Raw genomic sequence first — 17,311 nt, 5'->3', positions numbered from 1 at the left:
AACTAATTTGAAATTCAAATCATTTCACAAATGACGCAATATAATCAATGTTATGATTCTTTTTATTCTTAACCAAAATGGCAAAATGTTTGAAATTCAACCCAGCTTGGCTTAAATAGAACTCGAATTGATAGATGAACCAAATTTGACATCAACCAGAATAATCAAAATAACTCAAAGTGATTAAAAAAGTTTGGGTCTAATCGAGCCTTAATGTCACATCTCGTATCCAAATCCGCAAAAAAGTAACAGGATTGTCGAGACAAAATGAAATTTTCCTAGCGAGTTTAGGTTTTTAATTAAAACTGTATATTTAGGCTTGTCCAAACTCGCCCTATTTTCATTCCAGGCCGACATTGATCACCTATAGAAATAATCCAAGTCAATTAAAATAAAACTAAAAATAATTAACGAAACCAATCCAATCTTAACCCGACTTGACCCATATGATTAAAAAAAAACCCAACTCAAACACCCAAATTGAATGAGATTGATTCCATTAGGAGATTGATTAAAATCAAGACTCACTTCACAAAACCTTAGCTTTGCACTTGCACTGTTGCACAGAAAAAGGGTACTTTCTCTCTCCTCTCCTCTTAAACCCACACTCTCCAAATACCAAATTCCTAGTTGGGATTTCTTCAAAAGTGGAAAGATAGTGAATTCATGGCATTCAGATTGGGATTACAGCGAAATTTGCAGGGAAAAGTTGATGGATGCCTGCATACTGTCAGAAGATTTACTCATGCTTATGCACTTCCTCCATCTTTCGGCAATTCAATTGACCCCATTTCATCGCCCCCTTTAATTCTTCCTGAAGATGACACAGATTCTGTTCATGGCGGCGGATTCATGGACCTAATGGCTGTCCCCAAAAAGAAGGTCAAAGATCAATTTTTTTAATTTTTCTTGATCTTTGTTTGGTTTATTAATTTAGGGTTTTGAATCATATAATGTTGTTTGATTGATTTTTATTTCAATTTTGTTGTTCTTTGCGATTTTTGGTTGCTGGGCTATTAGGGTTTAAGGAATTAAGTTTTTGATAGTTTTGTGGGTTTAGGGTTTTAGCTGGTGTGCTACATTGTTGGTAATTTGTGTTGATTGTGCTTCAATTAATCTGTGTTTGTTGAAATTTTGAGTGAATGGTCAATTTGGAAGCATGATGATACAGCATTTTTGCATTGTGTTTACGATCGTTTTGTGCTTAGTAATGTATTTACTAGATGACTAGTTAATGCTTCATTTTGATTCAAACTTTATTGAATTTCTTGTTGTTGGTTATTGCCTACATTTTCATTTTCAAATAAGGGAAACTTAGTATGAGCTACGAATACTAAAGTGATGGTTACGAGTGTGATTCTTGGCGTCGAGGAGTGTGAAATAAAATTGTGATTGTTGCATTTTCTTATTTTTGGGTGGTGTTGTTAGCAAAAAAGTTTGAAGCAGTTTGTTGCTTGTCTATTTGTCAATTGAAGCAGCTAGTTTGAGTGTAGAATAAGGGAATTCAATTGAAGCAGCTAGTTTGAGTGTAGTTTATTGTCAATTTTTCATGGTTGGTGTGGATGATACTCTTCGAATTTGCTTTTTTCTTATCATGTTTGTATAGAGTATAGAAATCATACGTTAGTTAAAGTTGAAAATGGAAATGAAGTGCTATTGCTAGTGTAAATTCATAATGGAATATATCAAATCTGTGCATTGGTTAAAAGTGTGATTCACTGAGATGCCAGGTTGCTTAGTACGAAGTATATGTTAATGTTCATCTCATGTCGTCACTATGATACGAATTTGCTGTTTTTTTGGAAATAGGTTGGTTTTGTTGCTAATGCTGCTAGTTACAAAGTTGTGATATCATTGTTTAACAAAATTTATATGCTGTTTGTAGAAGATAATTTTGACAGGTGTATTCAGAACATAAGATGTTAGGACCTGTTAAGCTACACAGTTTTGCCTGTTGCATGATTTATTAATGTGAATCTTATTTGCTTGATCAGGTTTCAAAATACAAGAGAGGCATTAGAAATGGGCCGAAGGCTCTGAAACCTACTCCAGTTATAGTCCGATGCAAGTAAGGCATTTCATCTGATATCTATCTGAAACTTTGATCTTTGAGTTGACATTCTTGACAGGAACTGTGTTTATGAACTACATATAAGATATGTTTGCTTTCTATTGGTTCTTCTGTGGAGTTACAAGTAGATAAGAGTTTTGATGAGGAAGTTTTTATTACAACTCTCGTAAGATGACCATGTCCACATTACAGTTCAATATAGAGGGGGCCGTGTTACATTGTGAACTTATTCTCTTGGTTGGATATCATATTTAATGTGAATATGCACCAGAGTGGACAGTGAATTCAGTGGCAAAATTAGGTTGTATCACATCTTGGCGTTTCTGTAGCAACCAGCAAGCTCTGATTTTCTTTGAAGCAATGGGCTTTTATTTGCTTGCTTTTCCTTCTGCATCAGGTTAAACTTCACATTTGGTATTGGCATGGAATATTTAATAAATGCTATTAACAATCATTAGTGTGTAGAGAGGAAAATCAATTTTCATAAGTTTTGGTTAACAGGAAAATATTTGATGAGATGGGGGGAGAAAACAGAAAAGTCTGAGAACTGTGAAAAGGAAGTGTGAATATCATTTTGGCCACCTAAATTGGAAAGTGTGAAATCTATTTTTTTAAGGAAGGGATTGTTCTCGAGATATACTCAATAACAAAGTAGATAGAGTAAGAGAAGATGTGTGATCAGAAGCCTGTTTGTGTATTATTTTTGCGATATCACGCTTATTTTAAATTGTGGTTGTGATTGTGGTTGTATTCATCTTTTAACCTTTGCTATTGCCTGTTGGCTGTGTAGGGGTTGTGGTCGTGTGAAGCTGCCACATTTCTACTGTTGCAGCGGCCGCAGCGAAGATCCTGGCGAGAGAAGTGATGCAATCAATTAATTGTGCTCTCTGCTGTTTAGAACTAAATTTTGTTCCAATCCCACCCTTGATGGAGTGAAATTCAGACCTTGCTATAGTTATTTTGCACGGATATGATCATAGCATCTGCTTATTTCCTAGGGTATCTGTATTTTTTAGTATGGTGGTGAAATACGAAAATGTGGCGCTCAATATGCTTAAGTCATGATATGTACTCTGATCTGAGTCTGAGTTGTATTGTTTTATTGACAAAACCAAGTGATATAATAAAGACATTTATCTCATAACAAAGTTTGTTGTAGATTAAGGTAATGTAAGACTGTATGGTTATTCGATTGTATAAAAAATCAACTTCCAAGCAAAGAAATGGGAGAATGATTATTAGTTTAATCAAGACAAAATGTGAGAAAATGGTTATACAGAAGCAACAGATATCCTTGATAATTGTACTCTCCGTATGTTCAATTGAAGTTTTTTTTATTGACACCGAGAATGTTTGATGTTTCGGTCACAAGGAGGATGTGTTGCATATGCTTCTATTGCTGAAAGAGTAAACCTAGCAAGCAAAATTTCAATATAGTGATAATAACTAATCACCTGGTATAAAACTTTCTTGTACATGAATTATACAAAAATTCAAATTTATGATAAACACTATAATTCAACAAAAAATTTCCTTGTGTAAAAAATGGTACTTCGTATAAAATTTTCAATTTCTGATTAACATTATCGAGGACTTCCATGTTGTTTGTCCCAAACTCTACCAAGTCCAATAGTCCAAACTATGTGTATGTTTTCAATAATGAATGTTAAAGAAAGTCTATCTAATACTCACAGATTGTAAAACAAAGAAATTTCAAATGATTATGTTGATTTTGCAACCGAAGGCAGAGTTCTTAGGAGAGAGAGTGATGGCTTGCGAACAGTATGATTAAGCAGGATCATCATTGTTAAAAGAGTTAATGCTCCAGCCTGATGAGCTGTGCCAAGTGAAACCGGAACGTAGGACAACAAAGTTGAAATTCCCAGAGTAACCTGCAAATAGAATCACACATTTGATGAATAAAAGGAACAGGGTCATTCATGTACTACATACAAAAAAAGCACGAATAACCTGCAAGTAGAATCATGCAATTTGCAGAACTAAAAAAGAAAGTATTCGGCATAGCTGAACATATGCAAGAATTTGAAAGTTTAAATTTACCTGCAGACCAGCAATTCCAAGAGTACTGCCAACCAAAGATCTCACAGCAGGATGGATATCCAGCTTCCTTGCTGCCCACCACAAACCGCAGATTGATGCCAGGGTTGCAGTGGCTAAGATACGATGATCCAACTACAAGACATAGTATAGTAATGCAAATAATTAAATTTCAAAGTGATCGATACTTGAGGGTCCTAAAAATGTTCTTCACAAACTTAAAATTTGTTTAATAATAACAAGAAAAATTCACATTTTCTAGTCATGCTATATCGCCTATATGGTATCCAACTATAAGAGTAGATTGTGGTAAGCTAGATCTTAAGGGACTACAAATGCATATAAAATGATTCTACACACTAGCTCTATTAAAAGGATGTACAAAACTTTTGATTCTAGTTAATACAGTAGCCAAAAAAAATTATCCGCTAAGGTTGCATTACCCTACTGGTAAAATTTTATTAAAGGGCTGTTGTGTTAGCTTATGTGCTGAGAGATCCTATTAAGGTTATTTATTGCAGTTGTTGGGTTTGAATAAGGCTATCACTCACAACCATGGTTGCAAGATTGCAGTAATCCTAACTATTGAGTCATTTACTTATTAAATTATGCAGTACATATGCTACTACTTATCTTATGCAAGAACAGGAACTCAGGAAGTAGATATGAGATGCACTAGATTCTAGAGGTCTCCGCCATTTTATGGGGAAGGCCGGAAGGGTTGTAAGGCATCCCATATCAGTTTGAATTACTCTTTTCTTCTTTAAATTATTATTTATTTCTTTTAATAAAAAAAGTTAGGAGATTTAATAAAAAAAAAAAAATAGAAGAGCAGCTACAAACATAATGAGCCTATTCAGTGCTACTGTTCCCCTGTACTTGATAAATCAATGCCAAGCAGTACCAAAGAAGGATATACTTATTAACTACTCGTGTACACTTCAGCGCAAAGAAAATCCTAAGGTTTCAAGAACACTTTAGGAAAATCATAGGTGATGGCATTTTTTTTATCAATATAACAGAGTTGACTATTGTACAAAATGAAAGCATGAATTTTACCTGTACTGTAGATGTATTTTCAAAAAAATTTCTCATAATTGGCTTCATACTCAAAACATCATCTGGAATCCATGTGTCACCCATCTTAGGAAAGGTATTAAATGCACGACCCTGTTGAAAGAACCTTGTCAATCTTTGTCATAAATTATAGCAGATAAACCAGTTAAACACAGCTAAGAGAGGAGAATTGAGCAATCATACAGCATCATTTCCAGCAACAAATGCTCCCGAGACTGCAGTGACACCAACAAGAAGACTCACGGGGATGGCAAGTCTCTTAAGTTTTACTGCACCATTAACCCATGCTAACGACTCAGCTGGTGGTTCAGGCATCACTACAGAAAGAGCAGTCCAAAGAAGACCACAATATATAGCAAAAGCCGAAGTAAGGTGAGCTGCTAGCCGGTAAGGGCTTACCCTTGGCTCGGCATATTCTGATTTAGGTTCCTGAGGAAGGAAATAAAGATCGTAAATTGATGTCACTTATTATTATGGAAACATGAAACTGACGGGGTCCATGATTGAGTTCTAGAACAATTACCTCAAGACCACTTTTAACCATCCACCAGCCAATGAGCCCCTGACCAGCCCCAAGAGCAAATAGAGTTGAAAGCCTCAGACCAAGACGTACAGTAATAAACCCTTTACGCAGGAAATATGAAAATGGCAAAGCAAACATGACACCGAGTGCCCTTCCCCACATGCGATGTGCATATTCCATCCAATAAATGAACATGAAATCTTCAAGACTCATCCCCTTGTTAATACTGGATGAAACTCATATTAAACAATGAATATCAAACAAGGTGTACAAGAAACTAACTTTTACACTTCAAGCTGCATGCAAGTATGCAACTATAAGTATGAATCATGAATGCCACCATTATAAAACAATTGTTGCATGTATGAAGATTGAAGACAATCATTGCTTTATAGTAGTGCCATATAATTTTCCTCAAAAGAAAAAAGAAGTGCCATATAATTTTCAATAGAAATAGTACTAACCGCTTGTACTCGGGGGATTGCTTGTATTTCTCAAATTCACGTGCCCATTCTTCCTCCGACATAGGAGGAAGGTCCCCAGTAAATTTCCAATCAGTCATCGAAAGACCAGAGCGAGTAAGTCGAGTAATTCCACCAAGAATAACCATGCTGAACACCCATGCCGCAGAACCAAATAGCCAAATTCCAACCATCATCTGAGCACGTGGCCCAGCAGTCACTAATAGCTTTAATCCTGCCTTTTCAGCCGGAACTGAAGAAGTTGTGCACATACCCCTCATCGAGTATCTATGGACAGCCTGTTATTAAACACAATACAGTAGGAGCAAAGACTTGCATATTATTCATGAGCAAAGCAATAGAAGCAGAATTAAAACAAGAACCTTGGAAATTTAATCATCCAATGCCATACAGCCTAAAGTTATTCATCTGCAGCTCTGAAAAACTTGGGGGGAAAAAACTCATTGTCCTTAAGGTTAGTAACCATATTGTTAGTGAAAATGCCATTTTTCTGATTATGGTCTCATTTTTAGGCCTACCTTGGAACGGTACGTGCTTATATCACCCCATAATGAGCCCCTAGGATGGCGATGATATAATTGACGTTTTCCAAGAGCCCCTTGGGTGGGCGATGATAAGAGATATATTTGCATGAGTAACAAGTGTATGTGACACCCTTCTTTGCATGAGTGACAAGTGTCTGTGACACCCTTCATTTGCATGAGTAACAAGTGTTTTCTTGGCTCATTTTTCGATGCAAATATTTCTCTTTATATAGCCACATTCTCAAACATTTCTCATTCACATTTTCATTCTCAAAAGATTTCTAGTGAGAGAAAGTAGTGAGAGAAGCTAGTGAGAGAAAGCAGTGAGAAAACCTAGTGAGAGAAAGCAGTGAGAGAAAGTAGTTGCAACACTGGTTCGGTGGAAGGAAGCTTGTGCGCTCTTGTTCGGAGGTAGTTAAGGCGGTGTTCGTGGTTTAGCATTAGCAGGAGCTTCAATTAGTTGTAAGACGTTACATTCTAAGGTATGCCCTTTTTCTTTTATGCTTTTTTTCTTTAATGGCATCATCGTCAAGTTCCTTTAGCATTAGACTACCATGGTGGGTTAAGCAAGGTGAACCCGCCGTGGAAGTAGCACAAGATTGTTTAGCTACCTCCGGCATCCCCTATGCCGATGTGTTGCCGGATTTTCCCGACGGGTCTCCATACTCGTCTTACGAGGAGGACTATGGTCCGGGTGAGGTGACTGTGACCTTCTCAGAGGGAGATGGTTTATTTAATAGGCACCTTGTAAATGGTGTAGTTACAGTGATGGAGGCTGCTGAAGGGCAATGAAGAACGTAATTACCAGGGCAACGTGCAGCCTGCAGGCCTATGGCTTGAGGGCGGTGTTTCAACATAGAATCCGCCTAGGCCAAATCTCACAGCAGTATGGTGTAACCGGCCAATACGCGGGGTATGCTCCCGATGACGGGACATCCCCACGACTCCACCTCCGGGGTGCACCGCCGTATATTGGGGTCTACTGAAGTAGGGAATGCGCTTTCCCCTTCACCCTTTTGTCAGGACTTTGTTACGGGAGTACAACTTAGCCATTTGCAATTTGACGCCTAACTCGTGGCTAAAAGTGTACTTTTTTTTGGTGAATTGTTCCATGATAGGGCAAACTCCGACTTTGAGGCTTTGGAGAAACTTTCGGTGCTGGTTGGTCATTGGTGGGCGTTTCACATCCGCAATAGCTTCAGAGTGGTGTAAGACCAAAGATTAAATGTCAAAAACTGGCGTGGCCAGTTTATGTTTGTTTATTGTCGTACTTGGGACATCCCATTGGTTCCAAATTTAGGGGAACCCAATTTGAGTTTAAATTTTGACGTTCCACCCATGACGAGGAGGGAAGCTGTAGTTGCTCTTTGTGTGGAAACTGAGGGTCTCGTGGTCAATGGCGACCTTGTTCAATTACCCATGACTTGGATACCCGATCGGGCCTTTCTAGAGGATGAGAAGAAGCTTTGTACAATTGGCCTTGGCTTCCGCTCACAGGGTATGCTAGAAGGGGAGTCTTCCGCACGTATTATAATTATAGATATCTTTGCGTTGCTGTTCTAACTCTTTTTTGTGCAGGATTCATGGATACCGATGCATTGAGCAATCAAAAAGTCCTTGCCATGCGAGCTGCCGCGGTGAGGAAACTACTAAAAAACAGAACTAGGGAGATACCCCCACCCCCACACCCTTGGTAAGCAATGATGCACGGGTACGCCAATGGAGTGCCGTTTCCCGTACCCGAAACGTATCGGGGACGGGTACAGTACGGGTACGCCTAGGATACGTCCCCAAACCGTCCCCTTCAAAAGTGGTACGCCAAGGCAATTTGGGGACGTTTAGCATCTTGATCGGAAACGTATCGGGTACGAAAAAACCCAAATTCTGACGTTTCCTATGAAACCCACCCTTATTTTTTTTAAAAAAAAAAACCCCAAATCAGTATAATACCTACCTGATTGTCGATTTTCCCCAATTCTTAAAAGCCCTAAAACTTTCAAACTCTGATTTTGTTCCTCCAACGATTGGATCTGATTCAAGGCGGCGACCAGAGCATTGATACACGGAACGCGGAACGACGGCGCGTTTTGTTTGTGGTGGTTCGCGATCTAGTTCGTGTTTTTATAGGCGAAATAATTTTCTATTTTCTAAAGTTTTTTAGATTTAATTAAAGCTTCAAAGTCCATTAATGGAGGAAAATGAAGAACGAAGTGAGTAGAAGGAAGGTCATTGACGGCTAACTCGATTTTTACAGTAAAACATAATGGTTGAGTGGTGGACCCCGCCCTTTTTATCTTTTCTTTTTATTAGTACTCCTAGTTTTACTCTATGTTGAGATTGTTGACTGTGTACAATTGTTTATCTTTTCTTTTTATTTTTATTTTATATTTAGTGCCTAGTTTTTAGTTATGTGCTGAGGGTAGTGTACAGTATAGCATTTTATTTATTTTTTGGTTAGATAGCTTATTATGGAGTACTTTTCAATTAAAGTCTAATAATTTTAAAAGTTTACTAAAAAAGAAAAATCTAATTTTAAAGTTGTGCTGTATGGATTAATTTTTTTTTAAAACAAAACTTTTTTATGGATTATATATATATATTTTTTTGCCGTATCCGAGCCGTACCCGTTTTTTGAAATTTTGATTTTGCCGTATCCCATACCCGTATCCGTATCCGTTTTTGTCCCCGTATCCGTATCAGTGCAACCTAGTTGGTAAGTTTTCTTTGTTGACTTTGAATGCATTTGATGGTTTGAATCTCACTGACTGTCATTTTTTAGAGGACCTAGGGAAAAGTTATCTCCACTGCAGTCGAGACACAAGGGCAAAGCTCTAGTACGGCTCCCAAAGATTGCCAATCTCAGCCTTCAACAGTGCAAGAAGGCAATGACCAGATGGTGCCATCCCCTCAGCGTCCGCCAAGCCCTAAAAGGAAGAGGCGCAATGACGGTAGTAGCTCATAAGGCCTCTTTTTGGGACCTCGACGACTCAGGCAAAGAGGCGCGTGCTGGGTCGGCTTTAGGTCACCTTTATTCGAGTGTTGATGCGAACCATTTTAGAACCTTGGATCACGAAAAAGAGTTTAAGATCATGCAGTAAATTATATTATGGGCTGAGGTGTGTGACCCTCTTTTTCCCTATTGTTACTTTTATTGTTATGTTGTGACTAACATGCCTTTACTTCAGTATTCAATACGGCCGCCGCATTTGCGCAGCGTGGGCTTATGGTGGCAGGCCTAGCCCAGGTAAATTATGCACTTGTTCAAGAAGTTGATTCACTAAAGCAGCAAGTTACTGACTCACATTCGCAGCTCAAAGAGATGACAAACCTTAAGAAAGTAGTTGTCACGAAGAAGTTCTGGCCCAGAAGAGAAAAAATCAGGTCAAGTAAAAGTTGAAGACGGCTCTGGAGGAGTTGGGGTCCGCAAAGGAAAAGTTGGCAGAGGGGCAGAGGGGTAGTTGAAGGCGGCTGGTGCTACTCAATAAGAGATAGCGAAGGCTTGGCTCCAAACAACAGACGGCCAGGCCCACATTGCAGACGCGTGCGTCGAAGCTAATGAGTTAGGGCAGGAAACGGGAGTTCGTCGTCTTCAGGCTGCCTTTGAACTTGTTCACCCTGACCTTCAGTTTGGGCCTCTATATGGCAAGTATCAAGATATCCTCAAGAGCGAGCTTGATGAGATGATGAAGAATTTCTCGCTTTGTGATGAAGAGCAAGGTAGCCGAGCCCAAGAGCATCAACCAATTGGTGATCCATTCCCCGTGGGCAATCATCAATATCATGTGCTGAAAGATGGTGTTTCTGAGGATGGTCCTTCTAGCTCTCTTCACATCATGACTAGCATCCTTATTTTATTGCTTTTCCTTGTTCTTGTATCCCTTTTTTTCACGTAGACTTGTATTTGAAGCAACATCAATGAAAAAACAAATTGTTCTGGCTAACTTATGTTTATTTGTATTTATTGTTATGTTTGATGCCCTTTGGGGCGGCCGAACTCCGTGGGCGATATATGTTTGGTGCCCCTTGGGGCTAATGAGCCCCTTGAATGGACGATGATGTTTGGTGCCCCTTGGGGCCAACGCGCCCCTTGGATAGGCGATGATGGTGTCTGACGCCCCTTAAGGCTAATGAGCCCCTTGGATCACCCCATAATGAGCCCTTAGGATGGGAGATGATATAATTGACGTTTTCCAAAAGCCCCTTGGGTGGGCGATGATAAGAGATATATTTGCATGAGTAACACCCTTCTTTGCATGAGTGACAAGTGTCTGTGACACCCTTCATTTGCATGAGTAATAAGTGTTTTCTTGAATCATTTTTCGATGCAAATATTTCTCTTTATATAGCCACATTCTCAAACATTTCTCATTCACATTTTCATTCTCAAAAGATTTCTAATGAGAGAAAGTAGCAAGGGGCGTCAAACATATCATCGCCCATCCAAGGGGCTAATTAGCCCTAAGAGGCGTTAGATACATCATCGCCCATCCAAGGGGGCTCATTAACCCCAAGGGGCACCAAACATCATCGCCCATCCAAGGGGTTCATTAGCCCTAAGGGGCACCAAACATATATCACCTACCTAAGGAGCTCGGCCGCCCAAAGGGCGTCAAACATAACAATAAATACAAGTAAACATAAGTTAGCTAGAACAATTTGTTTTTTCATTGATGTTGTTTCAAATACAAGTCTACATGAAAATAAAGGGATACAAGAACAAGGAAAAGCAATAAAATAAGGATGCTAGTCATGATGTGAAGAGAGCTAGAAGGACCATCCTCAGAAACACCATATTTCAGCACGTGATATTGATGATTGCCCACGAGGCATGGATCACCAATTGGTTGATGCTCTTGGGCTCGGCTACCTTGTTCTTCATCACAAAGCGAGAAATTCTTCATCATCTTATCAAGCTCGCTCTTGAGGATATCTTGATACTTAACAAGTTCAAAGGCAGCCTGAAGACGACGAACTCCTGTTTCCTGCCCTAACTCATTAGCTTCGACGCACGCGTCTGCAATGTGGGCCTGGCCGTCTGTTGTTTGGAGCCAAGCCTTCGCTATCTCTTGTTGAGTAGCACCAGCCGCCTTCAACTGCCCCTCAACAGGCCAACTTTTCCTTTGCGGACTCCAACTCCTCCAGAGCCGTCTTCAACTTTTCCTTGACCTGATTTTTTTCTCTTCTGAGCCAGAACTTCTTCGTGACAGCTACTTTCTTAAGGTTCGTCATCTCTTCGAGCTGCGAATGTGAGTCAGTAACTTGCTGCTTTAGTGAATCGACTTCTTGAACAAGTACATAATTTTCCTGGGCTAGGCCTGCCACCATAAGCCCACGCTGCGCAAATGCAGCGGCCGTATCGAATACTGAAGTAAAGGCATGTTAGTCACAGCATAACAATAAAAGTAATAATAGGGAAAAAGAGGGTCACAAACCTCAGCCCATAATTGCTGCATGATCTTAAACTCTTTTTCGTGATCCAAGGTTCTATAATGGTCCGCATCAACACTCGAATAAAGGTGACCTAAAGCCCACCCAGCACGCGCCTCTTTGCCTAAGTCGTCGAGGTCCCAAAAAGAGGTCTTATGAGCTACTACCATCATTGCGCCTCTTCCTTTTAGGGCTTGGTGGACGCTGAGGGGATGGCACCATCTGCTGGGGGATGGCACCAATCTAGTCATTGCCTTCTTGCACTGTTGAAGGCTGAGATTGGTAATCTTCGGGAGCCATATGCTCTAGTGCCTCGACCGCAGTGGAGATAACTTTTCCGAGGGGTATCTCCCTAGTTCTGTTTTTTAGTAGTTTCCTCACCGCGGCAGCTCGCATGGCAAGGACTTTTTGATTGCTCAATGCATCGGTATCCATGAATCCTGCACAAAAAAGAGTTAGAACAGCAACGCAAAGATATCTATAATTATAATACGTGCGGAAGACTCCCCTTCTAGCATACCCTGTGAGCGGAAGCCAAGGCCAATTGTACAAAGCTTCTTCTCATCCTCTAGAAAGGCCCGATCGGGTATCCAAGTCATGGGTAATTGAACAAGGTCGCCATAGACCACGAGACCCTCAGTTTCCACACAAAGGGCAACTACAGCTTCCCTCCTCGTCATGGGTGGAACGTCGAAATTTAAACTCAAATTGGGTTCCCTTAAATTTGGAACCAATGGGATGTCCCAAGTACGACAGTAAACAAACATAAACTGGCCACGCCAGTTTTTGACATTTAATCTTTGGTCTTACACCACTCTGAAGCTATTGCGGATGTGAAACGCCCACCAATGACCAACCAGCACCGAAAGTTTCTCCAAAGCCTCAAAGTCGGAGTTTGCCCTATCATGGAACAATTCACCAAAAAAAAGTACACTTTTAGCCACGAGTTAGGCGTCAAATTGCAAATGGCTAAGTTCTACTCCCGTAACAAAGTCCTGACAAAAGGGTGAAGGGGAAAGCGCATTCCCTACTTCAGTAAACCCCAATATACGGCGGTGCACCCCGGAGGTGGAGTCGCGGGGATGTCCCGTCATCGGGAGCATACCCCGCGTATTGGCCGGTTACACCATACTGCTGTGAGATTTGGCCTAGGCGGATTCTATGTTGAAACACCGCCCTCAAGCCATAGGCCTGCAGGCTGCACGTTGCCTGGTAATTACGTTCTTCATTGCCCTTCAGCAGCCTCCATCACTGTAACTACACCATTTACAAGGTGCCTATTAAATAAACCATCTCCCTCTGAGAAGGCCACAGTCACCTCACCCGGACCATAGTCCTCCTCGTAAGACGAGTATGGAGACCCGCCGGGAAAATCCGGCAACACATCGGCATAGGGGATGCCGGAGGTAGCTAAACAATCTTGTGCTACTTCCACGGCGGGTTCACCTTGCTTAACCCACCATGGTAGTCTAATGCTAAAGGAACTTGACGATGATGCCATTAAAGAAAAAAAGCATAAAAGAAAAAGGGCATACCTTAGAATGTAGCGTCTTACAACTAATTGAAGCTCCTGCTAATGCTAAACCACGAACACCGCCTTAACTACCTCCGAACAAGAGCGCACAAGCTTCCTTCCACCGAACCAGTGTTGCAACTACTTTCTCTCACTGCTTTCTCTCACTAGGTTTTCTCACTGCTTTCTCTCACTAGCTTCTCTCACTACTTTCTCTCCCTAGAAATCTTTTGAGAATGAAAATGTGAATGAGAAATGTTTGAGAATGTGGCTATATAAAGAGAAATATTTGCATCGAAAAATGAGCCAAGAAAACACTTGTTACTCATGCAAATGAAGGGTGTCACAGACACTTGTCACTCATGCAAAGAAGGGTGTCACATACACTTGTTACTCATGCAAATATATCTCTTATCATCGCCCACCCAAGGGGCTCTTGGAAAGCGTCAATTATATCATCGCCATCCTAGGGGCTCATTATGGGGTGATATAAGCACGTACCGTTCCAAGGCAGGTCTAAAAATGAGATCGTAATCAGAAAAATGGCATTTTCACCATGCTAGAGGCCTTTTTCGGCAATTTCGGCACCACGTAGAGCTCAAAAAAATACACAAGTTGAAAAAAAAAAATTTGTTCGATTCGGACACCCGAGGACCAAGTTATGGCCTCCCGATGTTTTCGTCAAAATTTACTAAGTAACGGACAACATTACTTTCAAGGGGTGACGAGATGGGTCATTTTTAAGCATTCTTAAAAATAATAGATGGCTTCCGAGACACTTCATCGCCCAAACGACACCCAAATGCCAAAAACACCTCTATTGTTTAGCCCGAAAGACGTGCATACGTGATCAAAAAAGTCCGCAGCCATTGGCCGAGGGTCGAGTCATCGCCCATAAAGATAAGGGGCTACAATGCACGAGAAAATCATCGCCTACCATGGGTCGGCCTAACTCAAATCGCCGCCCCTCCAGGCTAGGGCTACGGGTGCACAGCCAGATCATTGCCCAGCAGGCCTAGACGCTTGCTGGTGCGCGCGCTGGCGTGTGCTGGTGCGAGCTGATGCATGCTGGTGCCCAGCAAGCCTACCAGGCATCAACGCCCAGCAAGGCTGCCACCAGCTGCTGGTGAGCTGGTGAGCTGATGCGTGCTGGTGCCCAGCAAGCCTGCCAAGCATCAGCGCCCAGCAGGCAGCCTGGCAGGTGTGCTCGACTAAAAAATAAATAAATAAATAATAATACTAATAATAAAAAATTTTTACGAAGACTTGACTTGAATACAGTCCATGTCACCGAGCCGGTTAATTTTAATTGATCGGTATTTTTCCGACAAACTCCCAAACCGCAGAGTGCGCTTTACGAATTTGTCATGGGGCTAATGTTTGGACCTCCTGTCGGCCCACGTTCATTAAATATAGAAATTACCAAAATGCCCTTACTAAACCCTAAACGGGAACACTCCATAATCATGCATTGCGTGCATCCCGAGAAACCCTAATATAGCCCAACAGTGTTAGGCCCAGAACGGCCAAAACCCTAATCCTAACCCTAATCAAGTTAGTTAATCCTCTCTTATAAATACTAATCTTCACAGATTAGCGAGGTAATTAATTTTCTCCACACTCTCTCTCTCTAAAAATTCTCTCTCTAAACACAGTTACTGACTTGACCGTTGGAGGGGCTTTATCGGGAACACCCCCGAGGTAGTTGACTTTCGTTGTTTTGTAGGACCCGGTTTGACTAGACGAACAGGCTCCCCTACAAGGCTACAACTCAGATCCGAAATTCTTTTGCAGAATCAGTTTGTCGCTCCAAGTGACCCTGCACAATAATCAATTCAGGCAAACTTTTGGGCCTTAATTGGTTTGTATTCCAGGAGTGATATATAAACACCTTAATTCTTTACCTAGCTTAATTTTGTAATCTGAATTTCTCAAGATCAATATAAATTCAACTTCTTGTCTATAGATGTAATAAAAGCATTGTTAATGACCAATGAAAAATAGGTGTTCTTGTTTGTTGATTCAGCTTTAAACCTTTTTGCATTCTTAACCTTGTCAAATCCACGAATTTCTCAAAAATAAAACAGTAGATTGCATGATCCACTCAATCTAAAGGGGCTTTATCTAACTAACTAATTAATGCAAAAATTAACATAAAAAGAAAAAACAATTTCATCAGATTGAAGATATGTGAATTGGAAAACAAAAATTTACAAGAATACTACTTCATATACAATTTTTTAAGCCCAAATAAACAATTGCACAAAAAAATAACAATAGCCAAGTAAAAAATGGAATATAACAACAAAATTTGAGCTACAATAATTATAAAAAAAATTCCATGATCCCATAATAATTGACAAATTCAGGGAAAATGAGAAAGAACCCAGAAAAATTGAGCAAGAAAAAAACCTTGGGGAAAGATCGGAAGCTAGAAATGGCGGCATTTCGAGCAGTAATTGAAGCAGCAGAACCAATTGCAGAGGAGAAGAATCTGAATCCTTCATTAGAATAAGAAGAAGGTCTGCAATTGCTGGAATTTGTCAGGAATCCCTTGACATTATTGTATAAAATGGAATTCAAAGCTTTGTTCTTCTTCAACAACAATGACGCAAATCTGCTCATTTCTGCTTCTCTCGGGTTTCAAGGGTTTAGTGGCTTCAGCAGCATACACGACTGAGGTTTTAGAGGAGTTTTCGCCCAAATTATGAACTTTTTTTTTTCTCACGCGAATTAGAATTAATGCTCGTGTTACTCTAGACTATATATTTTTCTTAAAGACAAAATTAATCAATGGTATAAGATTAACAATATACTTTGCCTCAAAAAAAAAAAATTAACAATATACTCATGTGAGATCTTATTAGAGTTGTACTTGTACACGAATAAAATCTCATAAGAGTTACTCGTATAATAGTATCTCTAATCTTCTTTTTTTTTTTTTTTTTTTTTTTAAATATGTGTCGCTAGTTTGTGACAACATGTTTTTGGTAATAGCTAGCATACGAAGTACTTTGTATAGTTTTATGCTATGAATATTTAAGATGTAGGATGAACCATACTCTTCCGTAAAAAGAAAATTTGATAAATTATTTTGCGGTGAATTAGGGTTTGTTCTCATATGTTGAAATTCAGTTCACTTCAGTTTAGTTCAGCTCCTAATTTCCTTCTCTTATAAAATATTCATTTCATTTCATTTCAGTTCAGTTCAGTTTAGCTGAGTTCAGTCAATAAGAACAGACCCTTAGTATAGCATATATATGTGATGCTTACCCTTAGTTGAAGGAAAATGTTATACATAGTCCTTAGTTGAAGGAAAATGCTATACATAACCCTTAGGGCTACATATATGCATTAAATATACTCTAGAAAATTGTTTAAATTTAGAAAAATCATGACAAAAATACACTAGTTACACTAATCTATGCGTGTTTTTATCATGAATTCCTAATTTTATACAATTTCCTAGAATATATTTAATGCTTATATGTAGCCCTAAGGGCTATGGCTATGTATAGCATTACCCTTAGTTGAATTGCATATTATTTCCCTAAAATAATTTTCAGTTTTTCACCAAATAATACTGAATTTAAATTAGATTTGTTGAACTTAATTTATTTTTATTTTTAAATGAGG

General features: G+C 39.7%; 2 protein-coding genes across 2 annotated transcripts; one reads left to right on the top strand and one right to left on the bottom strand.

Annotated features, from left to right (window-relative positions):
• The first annotated feature begins 506 nt into the window (after positions 1-506).
• Positions 507-3,220, top strand: LOC145595583 (uncharacterized). Its single transcript, XM_081651996.1, has 3 exons — positions 507-882; positions 1,995-2,068; positions 2,862-3,220. The coding sequence occupies exons 1-3, from the start codon at positions 667-669 to the stop codon at positions 2,947-2,949; spliced, it is 378 nt and encodes a 125-aa protein (XP_081508122.1). The 5' UTR covers positions 507-666; the 3' UTR covers positions 2,950-3,220.
• Positions 3,221-3,588: 368 nt separating this feature from the next.
• LOC145595582 (heme A synthase COX15-like) lies at positions 3,589-16,394 on the bottom strand. The gene is made up of 7 exons (XM_081651994.1): positions 16,088-16,394; positions 6,194-6,489; positions 5,730-5,955; positions 5,390-5,635; positions 5,189-5,299; positions 4,133-4,264; positions 3,589-3,963 (listed from the first exon to the last, which is right to left on the bottom strand). Exons 1-7 carry the CDS (start codon positions 16,298-16,300, stop codon positions 3,793-3,795), a joined length of 1,395 nt encoding a protein of 464 aa, XP_081508120.1. The 5' UTR covers positions 16,301-16,394; the 3' UTR covers positions 3,589-3,792.
• Between the last annotated feature and the right edge of the window lie 917 nt (positions 16,395-17,311).

Source organism: Chenopodium album, chromosome 19, assembly GCF_948465745.1.
Source record: "Chenopodium album chromosome 19, dcCheAlbu1.1, whole genome shotgun sequence".
Taxonomy (NCBI): Eukaryota; Viridiplantae; Streptophyta; class Magnoliopsida; order Caryophyllales; family Amaranthaceae; genus Chenopodium; species Chenopodium album.
Note: the sequence above shows the minus strand (reverse complement) of the source record. Positions and strands in the feature narration are given on the sequence as shown.